This window comes from Lemur catta, chromosome 4 (assembly GCF_020740605.2).
Source record: "Lemur catta isolate mLemCat1 chromosome 4, mLemCat1.pri, whole genome shotgun sequence".
Lineage (NCBI taxonomy): Eukaryota > Metazoa > Chordata > Mammalia > Primates > Lemuridae > Lemur > Lemur catta.
This window is the reverse complement of record NC_059131.1, coordinates 92,119,325-92,139,900: the sequence shown is the minus strand read 5'-3', so window position 1 is coordinate 92,139,900 and position 20,576 is coordinate 92,119,325. Positions and strand designations below refer to the sequence as shown.

The following is a 20,576-nucleotide window of genomic DNA, read 5'->3' as shown; positions in this document are numbered from 1 at the left end:
ACATAATGTTATATTTGTGAGAATAGCAGAAACCTTATTGTGTGTTTTCTTAGGCAAAATATTTCTACTAAATATTTTCTTGGCATCTTCAATTTAAAAGTAATATTCAAACTTCTAAAACATTTACATTGAGAAGATATTTATGGGTATCTGCTTATGTTCCAACATTGTTCTAAGCACAGCAGCTAAATAATTCTAAAGTCAGGTATTTGCTTTAAATAGAACCTTTTTTTAAATAAAATAAACATGCTGTACAGACTTTGTTAATTTCATCAATAGTGAGCTATTATCAAATACAAATATCAGGAACCATGAACATAGGGATTTCAAGAAGTGGATGAGATTGTCTCTACCCCCAATCCTCCTACTCTAGTTAAAGGAGCAGACAGTGAGTTATACCGTGAGGCTGCAAGTGTTTGTTATGACAGAGTTGTGTGCACAGTGCTGTGTGAGTCCAGAAGAGGGAGCAACTAACCTGGAAAAACAATATACTGAGGAGATGTAATTAATTGTCCACCAAGGTCCTATTTAAAGGACTCTGTGTAATGTCTTGCTCTTGGCTGCTAGCCTTTCTTATCTGATCCATTTTTTTTCTATTGTACGAGTTCTTAGAGTCTGCCAGACAAAATAACAGTGGAGCATTTCAGGTGGGGATGCTGTCCTGTGCCTTGTGTACAATGGCACAGAAAAAACATAGGAGAACTCAAAAATTGATAAGCTCAGTGTGGCTGTGTTATAAGTTGTGGTATAGGAGTGTTGGGAGATGATCTGAGAAATAGATTTTAGTCAAATTATATGGTGTGTTTAGGATATGGGGATAGTATTCTATAAAAATTGAAGAACCAAGGTGTTTTTTAACCTGGAATAACATGATCAGATTTGTTTTTTTAGAGGAAATTCTGTTGACAAAATGAACATTGAATTGGAAGGAGAGAGGTTAGTGGCCAAGAGAAAGACTTTGTAATAAATTCTTAAGATAAGGAATTTTTAAAAAAGATAGTTAATTGTTTGCTTCCTTGGTATATAGATTTTTTTTATTGCATTCTGAATAATTTATAATTTAAAAATCCCCAAGAAAGAAATCTGAAAAACATTCAGCGATCAGTCAGCATTTTCAGTTGTTCTTGTTTGTTATTATGTTTTTCTTTATGTTTCTTGGTCTCAAGGAAACTTCTGCTAAGAGTTTGCTGAACCTAAATTTCTATTATGTTTGCATAATTTTATTCTTTTGTTGTTTGATTGTTTGAATTCATCATAAATCACCTTAAAGTTCCATGAACCCAAATTAATTATACTAACATTTGTGCTATGCTACATTTGTGCTTGTTTACTATATTTTGACATTGTAAAATTGATACAGGGTGATCACTAAGATCCTTGATCTGTTTAATGCTATCTACTTCAGCAATATATGCTGTCATGGGAAAATTAACTTTGTAATTAGAAATAATCTCCTTGTTTACTTGCTTAACTCTTTGAAGTAGAGTTTGGATTTGTATTTTCTACTCTTGATCTATGCTATTATGTGGTGCTCTGACATTTCACTTAGCTGGTAACGTTTTTAACTATTAAATTTTATGTATACAATTTTTTAAAATGTATTCAACATATAATCAGAGAAACTTTTGTAACTATCTGATTTTTTTTTTTCTGGTTTTTACCTACTAATACAGCAACGTTTTTTTTGTCTTTTTTTTTTTTCCTTTTTATATGTGTATTTTCAGAATACCATTGTGGAGGCTTCTATCCAGCTTCCTCCTTCCCTTTTCTCACCAAAGCAAAAAAGAGAAGTCAGACCAACCGATGACTCTGTCTATAAGCTTCAGCTCATTGCATTCCGCAATGGAAAGCTTTTTCCAGCCACTGGAAATTCAACAAATCTGGCTGATGATGGAAAGCGGCGTACAGTGGTTACCCCCGTGATTCTCACCAAAATAGGTCTGTGTGTGTGGCACCTATTACCCTCTCGCCACTGGACAATGTGTCTTTGGAGTTGACTGTTCCTAAAAACGCTTAGTTTTGTTCTTTCTCTTTTTAATGAGTCACTAGCAAAAAAAGATATTACAGAGTACCCATTAGTGTATAAGTTGACATTTAATTATTTATGAAGTTTGTTTCAGAAATATTTTTATTTCCCATTTTCTCCAGATGGTATGAACGTAGATACCCACCGCATCCCAGTTAACGTGACACTGCGTCGAATCGCGCACGGAGCAGATGCTGTTGCAGCCCAGTGGGATTTCAATTTGCTGAATGGACAAGGAGGCTGGAAGTCAGATGGGTGCCATATACTCCACTCAGATGAAAATATCACTACGATTCAGTGCTACTCCCTTAGTAACTACGCTGTGTTAATGGTATGGCAGTTGTTAACTTAATGCATAAACACTAAGTATTCCAATGTTTCCCAATGCATAATTAAGCTCAAATGAAGACTTTAAAAAAAAAAAATTTAACATAATGTACACCCTTTACTTATGTAAGAGCTGATGTTTGGGGTAGTACTGATTATAAAGGGAAATTGAGTTGCCACCAAGTGAAATGTATGGGATAGAATTTTTGTATAGGAAATTTCAATAAACCTTATAAGTGAATCAATTCTTTGACCTTAAAACTTGGAGAGATCTTGGGTTTATGTAGTCAAATTCTCTCTTCCCAGAAAGTGATTTATTTGCTCAGGGGTAAATAGTGAGTAGTGATTTTGCTCCTTTACCAACTAGGACCGTTTCCCACTCCATGTCATAATTATTAGACTCTATTTGAATTTAAAATTAGTGGTGATAATTTCAGTTTTGTCAGTACAGGTGACAGTGTTGACACAAAGAATATCTTTCCAATTGTAATGCCAATCGATCTACTGTTGTTTTCTGTTACTTCCCATTGTTAACACCTGTGACAGGTTGAGTATCCCTTCTCTGAAATGCTTGGGATCAGAAGTGTTTCAGATGTCGGATTCTTTTGGATTTTGGAATATTTGCATTATTCTTACTGGTTTAGCATTCCTAATCTGAAAATCTGAAATCTGAAATGCTCCAAAGAGCATTTCCCTTTAGTGTCATGTCACCATTCTAAAAGTTCTGGATTTTGGAGTATTTTGGATTTTGGATTTTGGATTTTTGGATTAGGGATACTCAACCTGTATTCTTTTTGGTAAAATAGTTATTAACGTACAGGAACAAGTCTTTTTATTAATGAGATATTTAAGTGAATCTGACTCCTGAGCAGATAATTATGAAATTAACCATGCTAGTTGTTGTTTTACATTATAATTATTATAAGATACTGACATCATGGAGTACATTTAGAGTGTAGTGGAAGGAATTACTGATTAGTCTAAAAGACATTTCCCAGAAATGGTTTGAGGTTAGCCTGGGTGTGAGGACTTCTATGCTTCTGTTTCTGATTCCAGCTGTAAACCGGTTATCTAGACGATGTTTTGTCAAAATACTAATCTTGAAACATGATATATTTTACATTTTGTGAATTTTCCTTTTCTTAAACAGAATAGTATTTGCCATTAGAAATGATCTTGAAGCAAGCTTGATTTATAATAAATTTTCCTCAACTCTTTTTTGATTTTTTTTTGCTTCTCTATTTCCTGTATCTTCCCCTAGTACACTGGTCAAGCAGGCAGAGAAGTGAGTAGATTCAGAGAGCAAAAGGATTATCTTTTCAGTGACATCATTAAGCATTTTATATAACTGCAAGCAACATACTTGAACATGTATGTTATTCATCCCATCTGACAGTGGGTAGATGCTACACTAGTTAGACTGAGCTGTATTTGTATAAGTTTTTTATCCTTTTGGGCTTAACATTAGTATTGATAGTTTATGATTCTCTTCATAAATGAAAGGTGTCTTGATTTCTGTAAGACTGGGTCTGGTTTCTGTAAGTTCACATTTTGTTATTTTGTATTGACCTTTTAAATTAAAGCATGAAGCATTCATTAAAGTATGAGGCATTTTCTCTTTCAGTTTAAAAGTTTTCTTATTCAGGTTTTGAGTATAAAATTATCTGAAATTCTGATGTACTGAAAGAAATAATAGATACATTGTATAAAATTTATAGAATAGTTAACTAGAATAAGTTGTGCAAAATAAATGAAATACAAAACACACAAAAAGGTATTTTATAAGCTTCATTATGATACTATACCATGTGAAACTTATTTTTTTTAATCTAATACTAGTTTAAAGCATTTTTTTGAACTTCCTAGCTTTTCTTCTAAGCTATTTAAATTAGTATAATCCTTTTCTGGAAGGAATAAGTTATTCTTTTATCTTTCAGACTTTTAATCATTTAAGAAATGTAGAATTCTTTAAAGCTAAAATACGGTACTAAAATTCTTTTCTATTTATTTCCAAAGAATACTCTTTTCCATTTCTTAGATGTAACTGTGCCACCTAGAGGCAGCAAAGTGAAATGTATCTGAAATTGTTGACAATATATGGAAGTTAGAGTTGCAAATTGACAAAGACAAAGTTAATGAAATCATACCCACTCTTAAGTTATATCTAAGATAGAAGAAACGTCTTTTAAAAATTGGAAATCAACATTTTTTTCTTATATTAATTTTTTTAAATAATAAAATATTTTTCTTGAGTAGCATCTTAATATATCATTTTCTGTAACAAGTTTAAATTCCTATCTTGGGATATAGTCCATAAAACTTTTTTCAATATGGTTTTAAATAATTTTATATCAAAAAACAAATAGTAGATGTAAAGAATATATGTGCTCATAAGTCTGGAATAAATGCCATAGTTTGGTTCAGTATACATCCTGCTAAAATCAATTATATACTGAATTATATAGAGAAAAAAGTTAAATAAGGTTTGCATGAATGATATGATCAAAAATAGCCACTTAGGGCAGGAAGAGTTACAGGAGCTGGTGTCAGTAAGAGAAAGCAAACACAACTGAAGAGAAGGTAGGGTAATGATTAGGTTCATGCCATGTAGTAGTTATTACTTTAATCAGTAGTAGTGAAGATAAAATAATTTCTATACCTGGATTCCCTTTTGTTGTATACTCCTAGAAATATGAAACTAGAGAGCACTCATTTGTTTCTCTTTTTCTAATGATGCTTTTAAATTTGTTTATATAAAACATGCTGAATGAAAGCAAACTTTGGTTTTATTTACTCTGTAATTGAACATGAATGCTAGCAATGTTGTTGTTTAAATAATTTTTGAATAGGTACTATATTCACATGGATCAAATGTTATAATTATTTCTATACATTAATGTTCAGTGTAAACTTGAATTCTCACCCCTCTCTGCCATCACAGTCGTAGGTAACTACTGTTAGGTTCTTGCAATATTGTTGAAGAGACTTTTGTGTATTTTGAAATAAAAGGAATATATAGTCTTATTTTCTCCCATTTTTGCACAGAGGTTGGTTACATGCTATGTACATTATTCTTTTTTTTTATTTCAGCATATTATGGGGGTACAAAAGTTTAGGTTACGTATATTGCCTCCCCCCCCAGTCAGAGCTTCAAGCATGTCCAACCCCTAGATGGTGCACATCGCACTCATTATGTATATGTACACCCATCCCCTCCCCTCTCCACATTATATTATTCTTAAACCATGGTTTTTTCTGTGGAACAATATATCTTAACTAGGACGATGATAATGATGATGATGATATATCTAAAAGAAGATGATGATGGTGGTGGTGGTGATGGCTAATCTTTAATAAGCCCTTATATGTCAGGTACTTTTCTGATGTCTTTACATGCATTAACTAATTTGGTCCTTGTAACAATCTTATCAATACTATTATCATCATTCCTAGTTTACAGATGTGGAAACTGAGGCACAGAAAGGTTAAAGGCCATGCCCACAAAGCTAGTTTTGCAATTGGGATTTGAATTCAGGCAGGCGTGTTCTTAATCACTCTGTGATTAAGGACAGTCCTCTGTTCTTAATCGCTCTGCTAAATCTCCTTTCTCAAATCTTCTCACCAATATTAAAGAGCTTCCTTATTTTTTCTTTCTGAATACTATTTTATGTCCCTACTATAATTTATTTAGATATTTTTCTGTTGTGTTTATTTCTAATAGTTTGCTTGTACAGTGTCATTTTGCACATATAATAGGGTATCTTCAGGATAAATTCTCCAAAGTGGAATTGATAATCAAAGGGACCAACTCTTTTTCCTTTTTTATTAAAGTGAGCTATGGAACAAAGTGCACAAATATTCAGTGTATGGCTTGATGATATTTTTATATAGGAATATACACTTTAGCCATTGTCAAGATCAGGATTTATGCTAGAGAGCTCAGTAGTACTCCTGTGTTTCTTGCTAGTTGGTTCCTTCTACCGTCTCAAGAGACATCACCCCCTCTGATGTCTGTCACCATAAATAAGTTTTGCCTGTTCTTACACTTTATGTAATTGAAATTATACAGTCTATACTCTTTTGTGTCTGGTTTCTTGCCTAGCATTTCATTGGTGAGAGTTATCTTTGTTTTTGCATGGAGCCCAGTTCTTTTTCATTGCTGTGTGATAGTCCATTGCATGACTATACCAAAGTTTCTTCATTTAATTATTGATGAACATTTCAGTTTCTAGGTTTTGGCTATGAAGAAGAAGCTGCTGTGAATATGCATATATTGCTTTATGATGGACATGTACACTCAGGAGTGCAATTGCTGGGTTGTAGGCTGTCCATGTGTTTAGCTTTAATAGCTAATGTTACATGGTTGACCAAAGTGGATATGTTGGTTTACAGACTCACCAGTGATGAGAATTCCAGTAGCTCCACATCTTTGCCAGTCCTTGGTATTGTCAGTCTTTCATTTTAGTCTTCTGGTAGTAGTATTTTGATATATTATTATAGTTTTAATTTGCATTTCTCTGGTGACTATCGATGTTGAGTACCTCTTTATTTTCTCATTGGCGGTTTTGGTATCCCCTTTTGTGACGTTCCTGCTCAAGTCTTGCCTGTTTTTAATTTGGTTGTCTGTTGTTTTCTTACAGATTTATCAGAATATGGGTTCTGAATAGGAGCTCTTTGTTGGATTTATGTGTTACAAATATCTTCTCCCAGTCTGTGCCTTTTCCCTTTTCCTGTTAATGTTGTCCTTTTATGAACAGAGTTTCTTAATTTTTCTGAAGTCCAATTTCTTAGTTTTTTTTTTTTAAGTTAGTACTTTTTATATCCTATTTAAGAAATCTTTGCCTACTGAAAGATTATGAAGATCTTCTTTGTTTTCTTCTAGAAGATTTAATATATATTACTTTTCACATTTAGGTCGCAATTTGACTGGAATTGATTTTTGTGTATGGTGTGAGGTAGGGGGAACAAAATCTTTAGATTATTCTTCTTTGTTCCTTAGGGGGAAAAAAGCAACACAGAAGTCATAGTCTGTTTGGATTTCCTTCCATTGTTCAGATCCTGGTGAATTTATATAATTGTTGGCTTTAATTATTCATATAGTGAAATGATGATGAGTTATTGAAAACTTCTACTGATTTTATGTTTAGTAATTCTCAGGCTCGAAGTAACTCTTATATGAATCTCTGTCTATCAGGTAAGCAGTTTCAAGAACTCTTCTTCCATTTATTAGAGACCTTAATAATGATTATCTTTGTGATTTTGAACAAACTTTCAGATGTTCTAATTTTCTCTGCATTGGTGCCGTTGACATCTGTGGAGAACTTTATTTTTCACTTCCTAGCTTTATTTTATTAAGCTTTGTATCACATAGAAGGGTAACTGAGATCACCACTTTGTGATGAACGGTCGAGGAGTAAGTGCCAGAGGGCAGAGGCTTTTCCTATTTACTTTTTCTACTGACAGGTGTCTCATAGCACCATTTTTGTACAGTGTGTTTAGTAGTGTTATATTATCATAAAGCTTGTATTTGTTTACTACTGTAATTGTAAATAAGTTGATTCAGATTTCTGCTTTATTTCTCTCATTGTTGATCTTTAGTTTGTTCACTATCCTAATATCCTAAAGTTCTCAATTGTCTTAAGTCATCTTATATTATTTTATATTGCTCAATCTAGCCAGCGCCAGTGGTCTTTTTTGTTGGTTTGTTTGTTTTAAAGTAGAAAAGCTAAGAATGGCTTTAAAATTTTTAAACAGTTATATTGTAAATGGTTAATAAGTACCTGCATAATACTCTCAATTTGCCTCTTGGCCTGCAGAGCCTAAAATATTTATTATCTGGTCTTTTATATCTTTTTCTAGGTCAGTTTTTCAACAGGGGTTCTCTTTGCATGTGGGCAGGTCAGAAATACCCCTGTGGGATTAATAACCAGAATATGTAAGGAACTAAACATCAAAACTGTAACAAAAAATGATAACATCAAAAAATAAGTAATTTGATATAAAAAATGGGCAAATGATCTGAATAGACATTTCTCAAAAGAAGATATTCAAACCAATGGGTATATGAAAAAATGCTCAACATCACTAATCATCAGGAAAAGGCAAATCAAAGCCACAATGAGATATCATCTCATCCCAGTTAAAATGGCTATTACAAAAAAGCGAAAAATAACATGCTGGTGGGGATGCAGAGAAAGGGGAGCTCTCATACACTGTTGGTGGCAATGTAAGTTAATACAGACCTTTATGGAAAATGGTATGGGAGGTTCTTCACAAAACTAGAAATAGAACTACCATATGATCCAGCAGTCTCAACTGCTGGTTATATATCTAAACGAAGTAAAATCAGTTATGTCGAAGAGATACCTACACTCCCATGTTTATTGCAGCACTAGTCACAAAAGCCAAGATACAGAAGTGTTCCTAAGTATCTGTCAACAGATGAATGAACAAAGAAAATGTAAAATATATATATATATGTATATATATAAAATGGATTATTATTCAGCCATTAAAAAAATAAATCTCGTCCTTTGCAGCAATAATGGATGAGCCTGGAGGACAATTTGTTAAGTGGAATAAGGCAGGCACAGAAAGACAAATGTGTCTTCTCAGTCGTGGAGCTAACAGTGGGAGCTAACAGTGGGCCTCGTGGGGGTAGAGAGTAGAATGGTGGTTACCAGAGGCCGGGAAGGGAAGGGTGGTGAGGGGCATGAAGAGAGTTTGGTTAATGGGCACAAAATGCAGTTAGGTAGAAGGAATAAGTTCTAGTGCTTGACAGCACAGTAGAGTGACGGTAGTTAACAATAATTTATGGTGTATTTCAAAATAGCTAGAAGAGAAGATTTAGGATATTCTCAACCCAGAGAAGTGATCAGTGTCTGAGGTGGTGGATATCCTAATTACCCTGACTTGGTCATCACATTGTATGTATCAAAATATCACATGTGCCCCGTAACTATGCACAATTATTATGTATCAGTAAAAAAAATCTTGAGGAAAAAAATGCGTCCATGGAGGCACTGTCACCTGTGTGAATGTGATGGAGGTGCTCATGCCTCCTCAGTCATTGCTTGGCGATTTGAGGATTATTGCCCTGTGTTTCACCATCCCCTTTCTTTCTCACTCTGTGTCACATTTGGTTGGCTTTTGAAAAATACTAATTTCTTTTAAACTTGAATATTACGTGCAGTACATTTTGAGAATTAAATTGGCACTTGGTCTGATGTCTTATGAGTTGATATCCAGCTCCCATGTTTTGTTACTCTCTGCCAAGGGCTGTGGAAGGCACTTTTACACCCCTTCCTTCTGCCCTTCCTCCAGACCCCTCGAGGTGATGGCTGGGGTCTCTGTTTTATGGTGAGGTACATCGTGTAGCCAGTACGTGGCAGCGTGTTGTTGAACATTTCCTACAGTAATCTAAAGCAGGCAGTGCATGAAAGAAATCTGGAGACTAAATCCTCGATATTGAAAGTTTATCCTCAATTATTAATTCTACACTGGAATAGAAGCTTTTCATAGAAATCAAGGGCAAACGTGTCTGTTCTTATTAGTGTCTCACTGGTTTTAATTGCCTCGACATTCTTTGAATTTTCCCACCAGTATTATGGACTTTTAACAGGATGCAAATAGCTTGAGGCCATGTACCAGAGACTAGTATTGTGGGTGTCTCACGAAGGCAGCTTGCTCAGCTTTGGTCTTGATAGGCTTTTCTCCTGTGTTTTCCCTGTCATGTACTTAGTTTCCAGACTGTGAACCCTCCGAGGGTGTGGACCATGTTCTGTCCCTGCGTGTCTGGTGCTTGGCTCCACACCTGGCCCTGGTGACACCCAATTAACATTTGCCAAGTAAATAGATGACATACTAGTTTGAGGCTCATCAAAGTGTAGTGGAACATTCCAGTTGAAATTCAGTTTGTTTTGTTCCATCTCCAGCTTCTCATTTATTGTGATTTTTGTCATTAGCTGTTCAGCATTTGTTAAGGTGTCCTGATACAATCTTTTTAGATCTATAGTTATGTAATATATGTTGTCAACTTCCAGTTCATCCCTGGGAAAACTTGCCCCTTCCCTCCCTACTCTGTTGAGGCGTTCTTCCATTTTCTTGTCTGGTTTCACCCATTAGCTCTTTTCCATCTAGCTTTTCTTGTTTCAGATATTATCTCAAGAGCTGCTTGACTGGAGATAACATCCACTGTGGACTCCTTCCACATCCAGCTGTCACTTTGTAGCTGTAAGAGTCAGTGCAGAAAGTGAATTTAGTGAAGGGATTCAGCAAACCCACAGCTTTGACTCCCACATCCCCAGTTTTATGGCATGGTGGCCAGGGTGGAGGTGTCTTTCCAGCCTGCTTTGGTCCTCTGTAAGGAAGACAACATTAAGATGTCCATTGTTTGCATTTTAGAGAGGCAGTATCCACTTTGTGTTTGAGAGCAGAGACTTGACAGCCAAGCTCTTTTAGATCTAGTCCTCATGCACTTAACTTCTCTGTGCCTCAGCTTTTCAAGCTATAAAATGGGCTCATAGGGTTACTCTATGTAAAAGTGCTGGACAAAGTCAATGCCTGGCTTATGGTAAATGTTCTGTAAGTGACTTGCTATTATTGTTTATTGATTTTTCAGGTGTTATAGGGCTCTTCCTCTTTGCTTTCATAACTGTACTTTGCCTATCTTCATCAAGCATACTGTTGTGATCTGAATGTGTATCTCTCTCTCCTGTGACTTTCAGCTCTTCTAGGGGAGGAACCTTGTCTTACGATCTTGTCTCCAGTGCCTTACACAGTGTTTAGTCCATTTGTAGTTGTGGATCTTAGAGTTGAACTGGACTACCGATGGTCAGAGAGGTCTGTTTAGGTTTGGTAGGCTTGGAGATGCTGCTCTTGTCTTGCCTTATAGCAGCTAGCAAATATGCAGAGTGATAAGGGGGCTGGAAGGGCATTAGAAAGGATGAGGTCTGTGGTTGCCCCTTCTGAATCACCTACCCGTGGGCTGCTGTTCTCTCTCCATTACCTTCATAGCGTTGCCAGTGGTCCAAGTTACAAAGTAGATGGTCCAGTATAGAATGAGTATGACAAGCAGATAACACAGTGGAAGTCAGGAAAGCTAAGTAATGTGTGAGGAAAATAGGATGAAACATTAATTCCTGAATAAAATAAAGAGATGCAAAGGCCAGATTTTTGGATTATCGATGTGTTTTAGTCAGTCAAAAAAAATCTCAGTAGTTACATGTCCAGAAAAGTGCTGTTAGAATGATTCTTTCTTGTTCCGCTCAGGATTTGACAGGATCTGAACTGTACACCCAGGCGGCCAGTCTCTTGCATCCCGTGGTTTATACTACTGCCATCATCCTCCTCTTATGTCTGTTAGCCGTCGTCGTCAGTTACATATACCATCACAGGTAAGATATAAAGCTTGACCAAACAGATCTGTGATTTGATTTGGAGGATTTCATTTCACATTTAATTAGGATAAAACTGAGTTTCATACTGTGCCATCCTTAAAGCAAAGAATGGCTACCTTAGAAAACATACAAGCCTTCTTTATTTCATGCCATTAGAGACATAAATTAGTATGTGAGATGGTAAATTCATCTTTTATAGCATCCACTCAGTTTGTTGGGTTTGTATCTGAAAAAGAACATGGGAAATTGGTTTTGGAGCCTCAGGGGCCAGCCCCAGGAGCAGCAGGGTGTGAGGTAAGGTGGAGGTTCATTACCTATAGAGGTGTCTCTAGGTATCAGACTGTATTATCACTCTTATTTTATGACTTTTTACCTATTATGATATTGTTTGTTTTATAGATGGCATTTTTAAGAAAGTTTGTGGCATTTATGCATGAGATACGGTTTTTGTTAAATTGGAGGAAAAGCTACAGAAACTTTTATTTTATTGTAGGAAATAATGAACTAAAAGGATTTGCTAAGCAGAAATTCACTTTATAAAAGGTTTTGTTAGAATGTTTCCTGTTTAAGCTAGACATATCTGGCATTTCTTGACATTTAGTTAAGAAACAAATGGAGATTTTGATATATATAAAACAAGAAAGACTTCAACATTTCATTATGAAAGGCCAGGAAGAAATGCATTGGGTATTTAGACCCATGCCAGTGGGTCAGATTGAAGAAATCTCTAGGTAGCAAAGCAGGTAATCCAGTTGTCTTAAGACGTTGTAAGTAACAAAAGCCCACATGTTTCTTATGATGGAGGATTTGTTTAGCCTTTGGTGGGTGCAATGGTTCCATAAATAGCTTGTAGTTTTTAATGCATAATGTTAAATGTTGAGAAATTTCTCAAGTCCTCTCTGTGTGTATGTGTATATGTGCATCTGATAGTATATGTTTATTAAATAAAATGTTTAACTATAAAGCATTTATATTTGCCCTTTTATGCTGTTGGAATTAACTTGTAAATGAACATCATAATGTCCTACTTCAAATGTACTAGACTGCACATTAACATTTTCTTTTTTTTTTTTTTTTAAACAGTTTGATTAGAATCAGTCTCAAGAGCTGGCACATGCTTGTGAACTTGTGCTTTCACATTTTCTTGACCTGTGTGGTCTTTGTGGGAGGAATAACCCAAACCAGAAATGCCAGCGTCTGCCAAGCAGTAAGTCAGAGTGAAAAATTGAAATGGAAAAAATATTGGTATTAGAAAATATTTTATATGTCTCATTAATTATAAAAGGAAGGATGTTTCTTTAAAGTCTTTTCTTTAATTAAAGTTAAATCTAATGTCTGTCACTTAAACAATTTATCAGCATACCATAAATTTTGAATTATTTTACAACTTAAACAGCTTGTCTCTTTATCATTGGGAATTCAGTGTTACTTGTTATGTCTGTTACAATGCCTAATATTTAATTTAAAAAATTTATAAAATCCTGACTTTGAAAGATAAATGACATTTTATGATAATAGGAAAATAGGAATTAGAAAAAGATTTAACTGTAAGACGTAAAAATAGGAAATTTACTAGGTTTGGTAAATATGAAGAATTGAAATATATCGAACTACTATTTTCAAATCAATTATTTCATATGTAGCCTTAGTGAACATTATTCTTGCAGTATAAGTATAAAAAACTGAAACTCGTCAATATATGAATAGAAAATATATAAAATTTTATTTCTGTATTTGTATATCATTTTCCATATGCATGGTAGCAAAGAGTGTAAAATAGTAATTAAGAGTTCAGACTGCCTGAATTTGGGTTTCAGTTCTCCATATACTAGCTGTTTTTATGGGCAATATATTTAACCTTTTTATCTTTCTTTTCAAATTGTTAAAAAACACATAACATGAGATCTACTGTCTTGAAATTTTCAGCGTACAGTACAATATTGTTAACTATAAGCACAATGTTACACAGCAGATATCTAGAACTTTTCCTCTTATATGACTGAAACTCTGTACCCAGATAACAGCAACTCCCCATTTTCTTCTCTCCTCCCGCCCACCCCTGGCAACCATCATTCACTCTGCTTCTACAAGGTTGACTGCTTTAGGAACCTCCTACAAGTGCAGTGATGGAACATTTGTCCTTCTGTAACTGACTTATTTCATATAGCACGGCATCCTCAAGATTCATCTGTGTTGTAGAATATGACAGGATTTCCTTTTTATGACTGAATAATATTCCATTTTATGCATATACCACATTTTCTTCATCTGTTTGTTGTTCATGGGAGGAATATACGTTGTTTCTCCTTGACTATTCTGAGTAATGTGCAGATAACATGGGAGTGCAAACATCTGAGGTCCTGATTTCAGTATTTAATCTTTCTGTATCTCAGTTTTCTAACCTGTGAATTGGGAATGATAATTGAGTTGTTGTTAGATGATACAATTGTTTATATGAAAAATAAAGTAATTCATACGTAAATAATTAGAAATAATAGGAAAGTTTACCAAAGAATGTTTGGTAGGATACAGACATACAACCATGAGAAAATATGATTAATGAGAAGGTACCATTTATATAATATGAAAGACTATCAAGTATCTAGAAATAATAAAGGTTGGCAAGATTTACAGGTAAAATTAAAATATGTATTAAAGAGGGCCTACACAAATGGAAAGACATATGGGGTCTAAGGAGAGGAAAACTTAATATCAGAAAAGTTGGCGGTTCCTCTTAAAATTAATCTATAGATAAGAAGAGAATTTTTCATGAAACTCAATAAGATGATTTTTAAATTTATATGAAAGTAAATGGCCAAAGAAAGCCAAGACACTCTTGAAAAAGAGGAGCAGAGCCAGAAGACTGTCTTACTAGTCATCAAGGCTTATGAGAATATGGAAATGAAAATAGTGTGACATTAGCTGTACAAATAGGTAAATTAACCAACACACTAGAGTCCAGAGGCAGACCCGTGGGAAATGTTGGTGCAGGACAGAAGGGGCATACCTCGTCAGCTGGGGAAGAGAGACCACTGTTCAATAAAAGGAACTGGGGGAAATCCATTTGGAGAAGGATTTAAATGAATCTATACCTCATGCCATATGAAAAAAATAAGTCACTTCTGGGTGTTATGAAAACTTCCATGTCCAAGCCAAAATGTTAAAATTTTCATTAGAAAATGTAGACCTTGAGATAAGGAAGGATTTCTTAAATAAGACAGTGAAAGGCATTTACAAGAAAAGAGGTAAATTTGACTAAAAATAAGAACTTTTGTTTTTATTAACAGTCCTTCCTTAAAGAAAGTGAAAAGGAAAGTTACAAATTGGAAGAAGCTACTCACAATACACACAACTGACAGCATTGGAATAAAAGAACATATTAATAGCTATAATCAATGAGAAGCCCACTAAACCCAGTAGAAAAAGTAGCAAGGCATATCTTAGAAGAGTAAACATAGGTTCAGTACACAGGCACAAAGACATGCAATATAATGGGTGGTTATGGAGATGCAAATTAAGACAATCAATTACCATTTTATGCCTTTTCTGTCAGCAAAAATTAAGCCAGACAATGCCAAGTCTTGAGGAACATGATGATCCACAGAATCCTTTATACATAGTTGCTGAGAATATAAGTGGATATACTCTGGGAGGTGTTGCTTTCTAAAGTTAAGCATTTGTATATACTGAAAGCCAGCAGGTCCACCCCTGGGCTCAGACAGCAACCTTGCCTATGTGCATATGAATATGTACATAGATATGAATATACACAATGCCAAAAACCTGGAAGCAACCTAAATGCCTGTCACAGAGTGAATGCATAGACCATGGTATACAAGAGTCCAAAACCAATGAATTATGGCAATGCAGAATATGCATCAGTCTTAGGTGAAAAACATAAGTTCCATAAATTACATTCATAGATATAAAAATGACTGAAATAAACAGCATACTTTAAACAAAAATAGGTAAATGCAATAAAACTCTATAAAAAAGAAAGCAAGGGAGTAATGAACCTAGGATATAGGGTGATGGTTACAGAGGGTCATATGGTTAGATACAGGTTATTGTCAAGGTCTTACCTTTTGTTTTGCTGGTAGATTCTTGAATGCTTATTATATTATTAACAATAACTAATTAAATAACTAAATAAAGGCAGGCCATGCTTGGCCCAATCATTAGAATGTGTCATGATCCCAAGGCTTATAATTAATCCAATATTATATACCTGAAATCCAATTTAAAATGTATGTTTATATAAGAATTGTTGAGCAGATTAAATGACTCAAATGTCTCAAGGGTACCAGGTATATAGTAACTGCTCAATAAATGTTATCTTTTGCTGCTGCTAGTGTTCTTGATGAAATTACCTCTCAGCTGCGTAGCGTATTTCTCTGTTTTAGGCCATTACTATACATTGGGAAACAGATTTTTGTTTGGCACCTCCAAGAAGTCAGATGATGGGTCTCGGATAAACTAAAGACATGTATAGAGACAGAGCTTCTGTGTTCTCTTTCCCCCTTCTTCACTGGCTGGCTCCCACTTACCTTGTAGGTGTCGGCATACTGCTAGTGTCAGAGATACTGCCCCTCACCTCCCACTGTTCTGTGATCCTTACTAAAATGCCACAGTGCCTATAAAACTTTATAGTTTACTATTTATTATCTCTGGACTCTAAGCTCTCCCCGGACTCCAAGTTCTGTGCAGCGGCAAGACTTATATCAATTTGATGCACCACTTTTTATCCAGGGACCAGCCCAGGACCTGACCTATAGTAGGTGCTGAGCAAATGTTTATTGGGTGAATGAACAGAGGAAGCTTCTGTTTGCAAGTAGGAGAAATCCTTTGAACCTGGAGCCATTCTGAGCATAGATTCTAGAGTACTCAGCACACATTGCTAATAATGGTCTCAGTTTTATCTAAAAGTGTTCATTGATTTCATGAAGTAGATACATAAATTTATTTCACTAAGGAAATGGGGAGAAAGAGGCCATTGTAAAGAGGACTGCCTTTCATTGTCTGGAATGGTATTTTATAACATTTCTAAATTGAGAAGAAGAGGAATTGTGCTGACTTTTTAGGGCCGCTAGAACAAATGCTCATTAGTTAAAGATTTACAAAAGAAAAGGAAAGGCAAGTCTTCAGATGTTTTCACTGTCAGTTTTCTTCTGTTTTTACAATATCCTTCCCTTTTTCTATGAAAAACATAACCCCATTCTTATAGTTCTGGACTCAGAGTATACTTGCTTCACTTCTCCGTTGTAATGCTTAATTCAGGTACTAACCCCCTGAGAGGAGAGTGGTAGAATTCGTAAACGACTAGCCTGGGAGTCCAGATACTACTGGTAGGTTTTAATTCTGTGTCTGCCAGAATGGCTTGTATTACTAGTCACTTAACCTAGTAAGGGCTTGATGTTTCTTTTATAAATTAAGGGATTAGGCTAGTTAAATTATATGATCCTTAAGGTTCTTTGATCTTTAAAACTAACCCTTCATGTGTACAGTGTTGTATATGCCCATAGTCCATGTTGTTCTGTCTTTCTTATCTTCCTTCGAGAGCTCACATGTTTTATCAACAGTGAATGGGTTCTAATGCAGTTTCTTCCCCACGGTGATGGGTTGAGATTATTAAAGGCTCCACCAGCCAGGTACTTCCCACTCTGGTTTCTAAATCTGTTCCCGGTGGCACCTGAGGTACTTTTCTAAGCCTTTAACTCTCTTTTGCAAGAGGAGCTGGAGGAGAACTAAGAAGCTGAATCACAGAGTACAAGGGCCGTTGATTGACTCAAGGTTGGAGGGGATCTGTGTTCTGGTTCGTGATGTGCTGCCAAGTAACTGGTTGTTAATTTTTTGGTCCTTGATTCCCTTAGCTGTGCAGTGAAGGATTCAGCTGGATCTTGTCTAAAGTACCTTGTTAATCCACCACTCTCCATGACCGAATCTATTAACTAGCAGGCCAGCTGCCCCTCTCAGGTGTCCTTTAGATCAGTTATCTGGAAGATCACCGCAATAGCATGTGAAGCGCACTGGGCAAACTCTAACCAGTGAATATTAAGAGTTTTCTACTTGCCAACTGTGACAAATGTGTTACCTTAACTTTTGTATTAACATTAAGAAATATTTTTCATCATATATTTTATAAATACATAAATTGAGTCGTAGAGAGTTGACATGGTTTAAACGTTGGTCTGCTTGACTCTGAGGGCCCCTCAGCTCCCATCGCTCTTCTTTACTATTTCATGGGGGCCAGTACGGCGTCCCAGAAAGGGCAAGGGCTTTGGACACCAGCAGACTTGAGTTCGAATCACAGCCGTCACAGCCCTGCTACTGACCACGTACGTGATTTCTGTGGATGATTTAACTTCTCTTAGCCTTAGTTTCTGTGTTAGTTTCTCAGAGTTACTAACACTGACCAAATGGATGCTTGGAGGTTGAAGTGCAATCATCTACAAAAACACGTTTTTTTGATCCATAGCAGAGATTCAGTAGAGGAAGCTGTTGTTATTTTAATTTTTACATATTCATTTTATATATGACCATATTCATCATAATCATAAAGGTCTTTTTTTTTTTTTTTTTTGCACAGTTGCTACGCAGGATGCCCTGTTGTGGGTTTCTTGGTGGTTATTAGTGGTTTAAAAACTCCCCAGTATGTGAGATTTATAGTTAGGTAACACACATCTAAAGTGTAATTCTTTAAGGTAATCATTTTATACCCATTTTGCAGCTTTGGAAATTAGTATCCTGAGGTAAGGTAGCGTTCTTAAGTAATAATCTATTGCATTTAACTAATCATATACATGCCCTATGAATTAGACTGCTTACTTCCAAACTAGTTACAAAATTTCCATGTGGATCTCTGATTTGTTTGGAAGAAAATGTGATAGTGAGGTTGTATTTCATGTAGACCAAGTGTCAGATGGAGAATACAATAGGAAGAAGTACATTCCAAAAAAATAGGAAAACCTTTTCTACTAGATTTTAATTCCCCCTTTTTTTCTTGTGTGTGTGTGTGTGTGTGTGTAATATTTAGTGATTTGCTTGTGTGACTCTGTTACCAGATATCATCAGACTCCTAATTCCACTATTGGTAATAATCATTTAACTGGAAGGCTTCAGTGAGTGAACTCTTCTGGAAAGTTAAAAATGCCACAGAAAACACTTCTAAGCCTAAGTTGGGATTTGCCCCCCTTAGAAAACCCTCTGTCTGATACCTCCTATGTTGAAAATACTTTTAACCTATATTTTTAACTTACATATTTTAAAGCCCTGTCTCATTCTTTTGACCTTTGTGTCAGAGACAATTTCAGCAATAGTAGAGTCAACCATTTTAAGTAAATATTCAGTGATTTGTTTTGAATTTGTTGGTGTCTGTGCACCAAATTCATTTATACTATTTTTACTTAACAGTATTTGGTATGACTTCAGATAGCTCAGAGGGTTATTTTATGCTTTCTGTTCCACTTCTATCTATAAATTTTGCTTTCACAGTGCAGTCAGCAAAACTAATGGGAACCAAGAAGCCACTTTTCTCTTTAAGAAGAAGGTAACTTCTGACTTTTCTAGTTTGACCAAGCTGCATCCACCCTTCCCAGCACCTCTGGAGTCACTGCTGGGTTTATGTGAACAGTCACTGTACTGCCTTTTCCTCCTGTAAAATAAGACTTAGGCTTTCATGTCGCCAAGTGTTAGCTGCAGATTGGGTCTCATTAAAATAAACTCTGGCCAGCAGTATGCATATTTTCATTTTTGACCTAGGTCTGATAATGTCAATCAATTTGACTTTCTTGAGATTAGAGAGCTATCCCTTTAGAATGAGAAATTTTCTGTTGGAGATTTTCATTAATAGAATTTTATGTGTGATAATTGTATAGGAAGAAATGATCAAAAAGATAGCAAGTAATTAGTTAAGAAAGCTGGATTATGTCCTTGATACTCTGATGACACATGGCATTTATTTTAAAATAAATTTTAAGCCTTTCTTATCTGCTCTCGTGTCTTCATCTAGGATTTCATCCTCAACTAGAGTTGCTTCAAACACAGGTTGTATGATAAACATGCCCCCTATCATCTGTCTTGGAAGAAACTTAATTGGTTTAATTATTTATATATATTGCAATTATCCTATATGTATTGAGCACCTATTATATCCCAGCTATTGTGCTCAATCAGTCTGCACAAAACCCTTAGGGGTGGCTATTTATAATCCTCCTACTATTAAATTGAGGAAAGTTAATTTCAGAGAGATCACATTATTTCCTCAAAACCACAGTCCTAATAAGTAGTAATATCTAACAATAATATAGCTATTTTTGCTAATGGCATATCGGGTGCTAGGTAATGTGCTACATGCTATATGTGGACAATCTTAACCTCACAGTGATTTCATGTTGTTCTTGGTTCCCAAGTGAGGCAGCCAGGATGTTATATGACTTTGACCAGGTCATATAGCAGGTAAGAGGTGGAGACTAGTTTTAAAACCAAGCAAAATTTGATTGTTGAGTTCACCCTCTTAGCCGTCAATATATTGTATTGCTCTTTTAACTGCTACAGTATGTGGCAGCTCTGAATTAGAACTCAGGCCTCTTGCTCTGGCATTTACTGTCTGTGTGCTGTGGCTTTTATCTGCTAGTTTCCCTTGCCCTCTTGGTCCCTCCTTAAAATGGGAGTTAGAAACTGAACTCTGTAACGCTGTATCTGTGAGAAATGCTCCTTGGGTTTTAATGTTGTCCAGGAGCCAGTGTTTTGCTGTATTAAGGTCATCTTGGGTATAAGTGGTGGCTTGCGGGCTTCCTGGAGCCAGCTGTTGGCTTGTGTATTGGAGG

General features: G+C 35.5%; 1 protein-coding gene across 1 annotated transcript in view; it reads left to right on the top strand.

The window, feature by feature from the left end:
- ADGRA3 (adhesion G protein-coupled receptor A3) overlaps window positions 1-20,576 on the top strand; it is a 112,100-nt gene that overhangs the window by 86,075 nt on the left and 5,449 nt on the right. Inside the window, exons 13-16 of the mRNA XM_045550457.1 lie at window positions 1,725-1,938; window positions 2,149-2,357; window positions 11,624-11,748; window positions 12,835-12,958. Of these exons, the coding sequence (XP_045406413.1) occupies window positions 1,725-1,938; window positions 2,149-2,357; window positions 11,624-11,748; window positions 12,835-12,958 (672 nt within the window). The remainder of the gene's footprint in view (window positions 1-1,724; window positions 1,939-2,148; window positions 2,358-11,623; window positions 11,749-12,834; window positions 12,959-20,576) is intronic.